Consider the following 9,631-nt stretch of genomic DNA (forward strand, 5'->3'; position numbering starts at 1 on the left):
CAGCGTGCTTTTGGTTTGACCTCTTTTGAAATGGGAAGGGGTGGCAGTACACTTGCTTTGTCTCCCAGCTGCAAGCACCACTGAGAATCCCACCACAAATCTTCAGCTGAAGATGATGACCTGACAGTAATAAAGCTGCATTTCATTCTGCTGGTCTGTTTCTGCAGGATGTATTGTTTGACTCAGAGAGGAAGGTGGGTGGGGGTCCTCCCGTGTGGTCTGAATGCATTCCATTGGTTTTCTCTGGCAGTCCGGCTGTCTTCTGCAAATGGGGATATTACACCACTCAGTCAGGAGGCCCTGCCAAGACGAGCTCTGGCATTAGAACAAACGCAATACATTAATTTACTGTATACATTCAGTGTGTGTGTGTGTGTGTGTGTGTGTGTGTGTAAAAAATCCACTCTGCTGGATACAATACAAACAGAGGTCTCTGGTTACACAGGGCAAATACATTTTGATACCCATAATAGCAGCAATCCTATTTGCTAAAATGTCCATGTTTGTGTAAAATCTGTATTGTATATGACAAATAGCTATTTATCATAAGAATCCATTTCTAGAATGAAAGCAAGCTGTTAAGTCCGAGGTGGACCATTTGAGGTGGAATTGCTGTCAGAAACAGCAGAGGAAACCTACCTACATTCCAGAGCACTGAGAGTGGAGGCCTGTATTTGTTCAGCTAATGTCAGTGGGAGCCAGGCAGAAAAATGCCAGGACATTGGTCTGCCTGGGACATTTTTACTGACGCTCGACGCTGCTAGGAGGTCTTTTATAATGGCGTCCCTGACATTGTTTATCCAGCTGAACAGACAGTCAGTCCTCTCTCTTCTCCATGTCTTATAGCTTTTCCTTTTGTCTTGAGTAGGAAACTCACCCCCATATATTAGGATATGGTTAATCTGTGTCAGGAGAAAAACTATATTTGATCCACAATTTAGCATTCTTGAATCTGTTTAGCAGGTACCTGGCTTCAGCAGAGAGTAATGTGACATGTGGACAGATGTCTGAAGACCATTGTAAGAGTTTGTAATCATTATATTATTTACTGTGTTAAAATGGCCTCTCTCTCTCTCTCTCCCCTCATGTGTAGATGTCCTGTGAGGCGGGCTCAAGATCGGTCAGTCCCCTGATCCCCCTGCCTGTAGACTTCAGCCAGCCTGCCAGTCCCATGGGCTGCCTGGACAACACCGCCGCTCGCCACCGCCTGGCCGTCCGACACAAGGCCTGCTCCAAGATGAGGAAACCCACCACTGTAAGATGTACAGTTGAAGGCAGAAGTTTACATGCACCTTAGCCAAATACATTTAAACTCAGTTTTTCACAATTCCTGACATTTAATCCTAGTAAAAGTTCCCTGTTTTAGGTCAGTTAGGATTACCACTTCTTTTAAAGAATGTGAAATGTCAGAATAATACTAGAGAATTATTTATTTTAGCTTTTATTTATTTCATCACATTCCCAGTGGTTCAGAAGTTTACATTCAATTGGTATTTGGTAACATTGCCTTTAAACAATTTAAACTTGGGTCAAATGTTTCGGGTAGCCTTCCACAAGCTTCCCACAATAAGTTGGGTGAATTTTGGCCCTTTCCTCCTGGCAGAGCTGGTGTAACGGAGTCAGGTGTATAGGCCTCCTTGCTCACACACTTTTTCAGTTCTGCCCACAAATTTTCTGTAAGATTGAGGTCAGGGCTTTGTGATGGCCACTCCAATACCTTGACTTTGTCGTCCTTAAGCCATTTTGCGACAACTTTGGCAGTATGCTTGGGGCCATTGTCCATTTGGAAGGCCCATTTGCGACTGAACTTTAACTTCCTGACTGATGTCTTAAGATGTTGCTCCTCATGATGCCATCTATTTTTGTGAAGTGCACAAGGCCCTCCTGCAGCAAAGCACCCCCACAACATGATGCTGCCACCCCCGTGCTTCATGGTTGGGATGGTGTTCTTCGGCTTGCAAGCCTCCCCATTTTTCCTCCAAACATAACGATGGTCATTATGGCCAAACAGTTCTATTTTTGTTTCATCAGATCAGAGGACATTTCTCAAACTACAATCTTTGTCTTATTGAGCATTTGCAAACCGTAGTCTGGCTTTTTATTATGGTGGTTTTGAAGCAGTGGCGTCTTCCTTGCTGAGTGGCCATTCAGATGTCTATAGGACTTGTTTTACTGTGGACATAGATACTTTTACACAATGTGTCTCCTTCCTGAGCAGTAAGATGTGGTCCCATGGTGTTTATACTTGCGTACTATTGTTTGTACAGGTGAACGTGGTACCTTCAGACGTTTTGGAAATTGCTCCCAAGGATGAACCAGACTTCTGGAGGCCTTTTTTTTTTTTTTTTTTTTTTTTCCTGCGGCCTTGGCATGCACAAAGTAGATTCCCTAACCTACTTGCCAAAACTATAGTTTGTTAACAAGAGATTTGTGGCGTGGTTGAAAAATGAGTTTTAATGACTCCAACCTAAGTGTATGTAAACTTCCGACATCAACCATACATGCACAACCAACCCCTCTCCCTGGCCAACACACGCCAAACCCACCCCCTTCTATTCCATACCCAGCCCAAGTCCCCTTTGATCACCAGAGCAGAACCCCATAAAAATCCATCCCATGAGCCAAGTGTCCAGCCCCTCTAGCCCAACCACAACGCGCCAGCCTGCCATCAACTTGCATGGCTCATGAGTCTCCCAGATCTTTGTAAAACATGTGTCCGATATGACTGAAGCTTGACAGATAATTTATCTGTAAATGAACCGTATCATTAAGATGACATTATGACTCATCTCTGCCATATTTCTATTGCTCAGAGGGTTGATGGCAGGGCTGAGGGAGAGTCATTCCAAGAGGAAAGACTGAGTGTTGTCATTCCAGAATCTGTGGAGGAGGACCAGGAGGAGGGTAATATAAATTCTCCTTATTACAGTAGCATTACACAAAATATTGATGCAATATCGGAAAGATTATGTTTCATGGTATTGAGTAAGCATGGTTGTCATAATAATGCTATAGTGGCTCTGCTCAGACGTAGTTGTGTGTTCTAGATGTGAAATGTGAGCAGGCTGTTGCTGCCGAGAAGGAGCAGACCGATGGGGCCGTGGTATCCCAGCAGGCCGAGCGATCAGCCCCAGATAAGGAGGAGGATGAGCAGGGGGACCAACCAGAAGTGTCTCAGGATGTCTCTTCCTCATCCCCTTCCATACAGAATGAATCTGATTCTGAGGAATGTCTCTCAGGCCAGGCTAAGGCTCTGACCCAGACTGCACCCCTGCCTGGCTCCCTGGACTCTCTGGAGCCCCCTATTAGAGACTATGATGACTTCCTCCTGGCCCCTAATGGGTGTGAGGTGGCTGAGGAGGGTGGCTCTCTACTCCAGGAGGTGCTGCGCTCCCTCAAGTGTCCCCTGGCGTCTGTCCTGGGGCTGGAGGCTGTGCCCCTCGAGGAGGTGAATGTGAAGGGTTTAGACCCTGAGAGCTGGATGGATGAGCTGGCTGATGAGCCTGAGCCTCTGTCCCTTCCTTCAGATCCAACCCAACAGGAAGAAGCCGGTCTCCCCAGTGATGGACCTGACTGCCCAGCAGAGTCCCAAGAGGAGGAGGGTGAGCCTTATGCGTCTGAGGAGGAGTATGTGGTAGAACATTTCAAACCAAAGGAGGAAGAGGAGGATCAAGATGAAATCAACCCTGAATACTTAACAAAAGAAGATCAGGACATTCCTTCAGTTTATATGGAAAAAGAGGAAAAAGAAGATGGGGAGGAGGCAGCAGGGTTAGAGGAAAAAGTGGTAATAGAGGACGCAGAGGTTGTCCAAGATGAGGCAGAGGAAAAAAAGAAAGATGTGTGGAGGGAGGAGGAAAAAACAGAGCCAATCTCAGAGGTGTCAGTGCAAACAGCCTTATTGGAGCCAGAGGATGTAATGCCAACCTCTGTGGAGGATGATGCACAGCAGGTTCCAGACAATGACACAGACACTGAGAGAGCTTGTGAGAGCCCTGAGTGCCCGACTGCGCTGCCTGACCAAACAGTTAGGGAACCAGTCTGTGTCTCCCAGCTGCCAAATAGCAGTACACCTCCTCTAGATTCCCCAGACCAGCCCGAGTCCACTACGCACGCCACACAGGACCAGGAAGAGCCCAGTGTAACGACTGACCAGTACAGTATAACCAGTCCCAGTGCAGCTTCTGGCCCAGAGCAGAGTCCCCAGGAGCCCTGTAGTGGACCGACTGCCACAGAGGATCATGGGAAGCCATCTTGTGGCTCTGAACAGAGCAGCGCAAGGTTCACAATTTCGCCCACCTGGCAAAGGTTGGACACCAACGAGCCAACCTCCCCTTCTACATCTCCCTCCCCTGCTACCTCCCCCTCTGTCACTGGGGCTGTGGAAGCGGGGGTTACTGCAAAAACAGATCCCCCAAGTAGAGTGGAGCCACTTAGCCCTGTGGTGGCCGAAGTCCCTGCTTGTCCCAGCAGAACACAGAGCACCACAGCACCCACACATTCCTCAAAAGACACTCCACCTGCCGTTCCTGCAGCCCAGGAGGAAGGGACCCCTGAGAATCCGTTTGGTGTTAGGCTGAGGAAGACCTCTGTGGGTATGTTGCGCTTAGGATCAGAGAGTGAAACTCCCTCCTCATCCCCAGCACACTCACTTCCCATAGAAGCACAGAGGTCCTCGTTCACTGAACCACAGCCACAAAGCAAATCTGCCCTGCTCAGAAAGCCCTCCGAGCTGGACGGTATCGTCAAGCCCAAGAGAACACCAGGTACTAAAACCGTCTTAGTCACCATCACACCAGTCAGTGTTTACAGACATGTGATATATATGGCCTATCCTTCACTCGCAATGCCACCTCTTGTTTATATATATTTCACAATGTTGAGCTCAATAGTCTTCAAATGACAAAACATTTAGTCTATGTATGTTTTAGGGATTTGGACCCCTGCTGGACTAACAATTCACACTGAAACGGGTCCATGAGTACTGTTGAGAGCAGACTTATTGAGATATCTAAAAAGAGACCTATAAACACCAAGGAGAGATTCCTCGAAATGAAATATTATTAATCACATGCGCCCGAATACAACAGGTGTCGTCCTTACATTGAAATGCTTACTTTATGAGCCCCTGGCCAACAATGCAGTTAAAAAAAATATGGATAAGAAATAAAAGTAGCAAGTATTAAAAGAGCAGCAGTGAAATAACAATAGCAAGACTATATACGGGGGGGGTTACCGGTCAGTTGAGGTAATATGTACATGTCGGTTGAGTTATTAAAGTGACTATGCATAGATGATAACAATGGAGAGTAGCAGTGGTGTAAAAGAGAGGGGGGTGCGTAAATAGTCTGGGTAGCCATTTGATTAGGTGTTCAGGAGTCTTATGGCTTGGGGGTAGAAGATGTTGAGAAGCCTCTTGAACTTTGATTTGGCGCGCCGGTACCGCTTGCTGTTCGGTAGCCGAGAGAACAGTCTGACTAGGGTGGCTGGAGACGTTGACAATTGTTAAGGCCTTCCTCTGACACCGCTTGGTATAGAGGTCCTGGATGGCAGGAAGCTTGACCCTGGTGATGTACTGGCCCGTACGCACTACACTTTGTAGTGCCTTTCGGTCAGAGGCTGAGCAGTTGCCATATCAGGCAGTGATGCAACCAGATGGTGCAGCTGTAGAACATTTTGAGGATCTGAGGACCCATGTCAAATATTTTTAGGCTCCTGAGGGGGAATAGGCTTTGTGCCCTCTTCACTGACTATTTCTATCAACAAATTGTCTGTATTTGAATGCTATTGGTTTTCGGCATTTGTCTTTCATTGGTTCGTACCTCTCTTATATTTCCACTCTAAACAAAAAGATTATGCCAAATTAAATGACCAGGCCACTCCTACCATATTTCGCACCATTTGAAGACATTCTCCTGTGTTCTTCTGTTTCAGATCTGTCTGTGGGTCGAGTGCCTAGTGTTGGATCTAGCGGGGGATCTGAATCACCAAGCTGGATCTCAGTGGCCAGACAAAAGCAAAGAATCTTCAAAGAGAACTCATTGGAGGAAACTACTGAGAAGAAGGTCCCTGCAGAGAAGGTAGGGATGGTGCATGTTGTTTTGTTCTTTTGTTTAACAAGAAGCCCACTGTTTCATAGAGAAACAGTTGACTTGTCAATCAACCATCCATCCTGTCCTTAGCAGAATAAATGCTAACAAGAGCTATCACGACAGGGTCCACCTTTTGATGCAATATCTAGAGTTTATATGAGACTGAAGTTGTGTAAGTGCCATTTACTTTGTTATACATGTTGGAATGAATAAGCAGTTAATTCCATCTATTTCCAGGGGGAGACGAACAGAAAAGGTTCCATTCCTACATTGACGAGTCCTGTCAACAAAGACCAAGCCAAGCCTCCGGGACCTCCTGTAAAAGGTTTGACTCCTCAGTATCCCACTCTGCTACCACACACACACACATCACTTTCTTATAAAGTGTTTTCATTGTTCTCTCAAAAGACTGAGTGTAATTGATACACTGCTGCCCCCATGTGGAAGAAACATGCGAATAAAATGTTCCTGTTGAAAATGTTCTGTATCTGAGATTGCCTAATCTTCAATGACGTAAGACTTAAAAAAATATTTCAGTCCGTTTTGATAAAAGTCCTACAACCAACAAAATGTTCACACACCTACAGTGTCTTTAGGACAATGCAGAGTGATTGTGTCACTAAAGATGTTGTTCTCTGCTCGTTGTCCATAGTGTTGTGTTCTCTTGAGATTTCTAAGCCTGCCGTGGTTGAGAAGGAGGGGAAGAGAGCCCCAGCTCACCCCGCACCTACAGCCCTAGCCCAGGATGAGCCCCCATGGATGGCCCTGGCCAAAAAGAAGGCCAAAGCCTGGAGCGAGATGCCCCAGATAGTTCAGTAAAGACAGGCCGTCGCAAACCGAATCATCCGTCCACTGATGGATCAGAATGCACTTGCACAACCAGAGTATATCTTTTGACTTCTAATACCTTCGGGTTTCTTATTGGACAGATGCTGAAACCCTCCAGTCACGTGCTGCGGTGAAAGTCAGTTGGGAATTAGGCCAAATTAGTAAAAGTTATGGCCTAAGATTGAATTCAGTTGACATGATATATCTATGTACAACCAACCAATTATTGAATGATATTTGTTTTAATTTCTTAACTGTTATTGACAGTATTCCTTGTATGAGTGAGGGTCCAGTGTATCAACTTTGAACCTAGCCTTGAGCTTTGATTTGGAGGATGAATAAGCATGGATAAAGTTTTCTTTGTATTTATTAAATCTCTTTCATGTATTTGTTTTATTTTTGTATTGCCTTTTGAACATGTGTACATTAAATGTGTAGTAAATAACAAATGGGATTCCATGTTCTTTTTCTTTCAGTTCTCTTTAAGAACATTAAGATAAATAACTGTTACTCTTCTTTGTACCTACTGCCAATAGTGCATCAAAGATGGTCATACCTTTCATATTAAATTGATGGCTATAGGCATACTTAGGCAGTATAATATATATTTTCTGTTATACAGATGCCCCGCTTCACATTTCTACCCCCAAAAATATTCAGTGCATTGACCTTTTTTCCACATTGTGTTACGTTACAGCCTTATTCTAAAATGGTTTTAATTGTTTATTCCCTTATCAATCTACAAACAATACCCCACAATGAGGGACACATTTCACTTTACGCCTGAAAAGTAGAGTTCCTAGAGATTATACACAGTGGCTAGTTTGTTAGGTACAATCGAAGAGTTGTGTGACCCGAGATGCCGTATTGCACCGTTATGTCTGTTTGTGGAATGCCTGTTAGCTTGCATGATTCTTGGCATTTTCCTTCGACCTCATCAACGAGCTGTTTTCGGCCACAGGACTGCTGCTGACTGGATGTTTTTTCTTTGTCACACCATTCTTAGTAAACCCAGGGAGGGTTGCCGTTTCTGAGAAACTGGATCCAGCACGCCTGGCACCGACGATCATACCACACTCAGTCTCTTAGGTCACTCGTTTTCCCCATTCTAACTTTCAATAGAACAGTAACTGAATGCCTCAACGCCTGTCCGCCTGCTTAACAGTAAATACAGTGCCTTTTGAAAGTATTCATACCCCTCGACTTTTTCCACATGTTGCGTTACAGCCTGAATTCAAAACAGATTCAAGTGATTTTCGTCTCACCCGTGTACACACAATATCCCGTAACGATATTAAATAAATACATGAAAGAGATTTAATGTCGTTTGATTTTGACAAACGTATTGAAAATGATAAAGTATTCACACCCCTAAGTGAATACATGTTAGTCACCTTTGACAACAATGACAGCTGTGAGTCTTTCTGGGTGAGTCTCTAAGAGCTTTGCACACCATGTGTCGTGGCGATTCCCTATGAACTGCCACTGCCACAGGAGAGCACGGTCCATTACCCATCCACAAAAGTCAGCTTTGCAGACATCACTCTTTTGGAGTGAAGTTCCCTTTTATTGCGTATATAAATGGCTCCAAAACACACATTCCTATGCAAAAGGTGCAGAGCGATGCATTCCATAAGCTATATATGTGATACGGTAAGAACTGTATGCCCTCTCCTCTCACCTGTGCTAACCCTCCCTGGTCACCTGTGCTACCTTTTTGCACATGAGACCAGTGACCCATGACCCCAACATATAGTGCCCTCTAATGTACAAAACAAGTCAAAATAACCAGTGACAGACAACATATACACAACTCATCAACAGGCCAAAATGGCTCCTACAAACCGACCCCAAATTATTCTCTGACTTAGGAAAGAAACAATTGTACAAATGCAAAAAAAGGAGCCAACAATGTATATGTGCATGTGTCTTCATGGAGGGATGATTTTCAGGGCCAGAGGTTGCTAGCACTTAGCCCCAGCTCAGCCTATAATATGGTAAGCTCAGTTGTAGGTTGACTGGTCGTCTAAGGCAGCATCCTGTAGCAACCAGTTTGTCATTCCTGCGTGTCTCATATGTAGCTGGGGTGGGTAGTAACAGCAGGGCAGCCAATCTGTCCTGGGCTGTCACCACCATCTCCTATGGGACTGTCAAGAGACCCTTACCAATTGGGTTACAGCGATGTGGGGTCCATCTCCAACTCTGTAGTCATCAACAGGGTTGATGGCCTGTGGAGCATCGCTGCCAATTAGCAACTCCACGCCGGCCCCAATATGACTTGGTGTGAAAGCCTAACTTGAAGGACCCTTCTTATACTGCACCTTCTTGGAGTATATTTCTTGGAAATTGGTCTTTCTAGCATGTTGGTTCTTGTCTTCAGGCGTACTACACATACTAACTCATTGGAATCAGACTTGGTCTCAAGAACCTTTCCAAGTATCCTTGCACTACGTGGTGTCGTGGGGTCTCCTTCACTAAGCTGCATTTAATTTTACCCCACTTATGTATTTTTTTAATGTCTTTTTATTTATAAGGGTTGATCAGCTTAATATTGCAGAAAGATTGTTGCTTCCATCAATGTAATAGTCTGCATCATTTCCAATCCCCCATGTCTTTTTTTGGTAAATATGTATATATCCATATCCATACATATACCTATATAGATATACATACTTTTTTTTAGGGTATACCTTTATTATTTTCCACAAACC

At 44.8% G+C, this 9,631-nt stretch overlaps 1 protein-coding gene across 6 annotated transcripts in view; it reads left to right on the forward strand.

Annotated features, from left to right (window-relative positions):
• zgc:66433 (uncharacterized protein LOC321250 homolog) overlaps positions 1–7,369 on the forward strand; it is a 32,850-nt gene extending 25,481 nt beyond the window's left edge. For 5 of the 6 annotated variants that reach the window (XM_064954312.1, XM_064954311.1, XM_064954308.1 and 2 more), the window contains 6 exons: positions 1,094–1,255; positions 2,814–2,904; positions 3,048–4,766; positions 5,935–6,080; positions 6,330–6,417; positions 6,745–7,369. In XM_064954312.1, the coding sequence (XP_064810384.1) occupies positions 1,094–1,255; positions 2,814–2,904; positions 3,048–4,766; positions 5,935–6,080; positions 6,330–6,417; positions 6,745–6,911 (2,373 nt within the window). In that variant the 3' untranslated portion in view covers positions 6,912–7,369. The remainder of the gene's footprint in view (positions 1–1,093; positions 1,256–2,813; positions 2,905–3,047; positions 4,767–5,934; positions 6,081–6,329; positions 6,418–6,744) is intronic. The other variant, XM_064954314.1, reaches the window with a different exon arrangement.
• The last annotated feature ends 2,262 nt before the right edge of the window (positions 7,370–9,631 follow it).

Source organism: Oncorhynchus masou, chromosome 32 (assembly GCF_036934945.1).
Source record: "Oncorhynchus masou masou isolate Uvic2021 chromosome 32, UVic_Omas_1.1, whole genome shotgun sequence".
Lineage (NCBI taxonomy): Eukaryota > Metazoa > Chordata > Actinopteri > Salmoniformes > Salmonidae > Oncorhynchus > Oncorhynchus masou.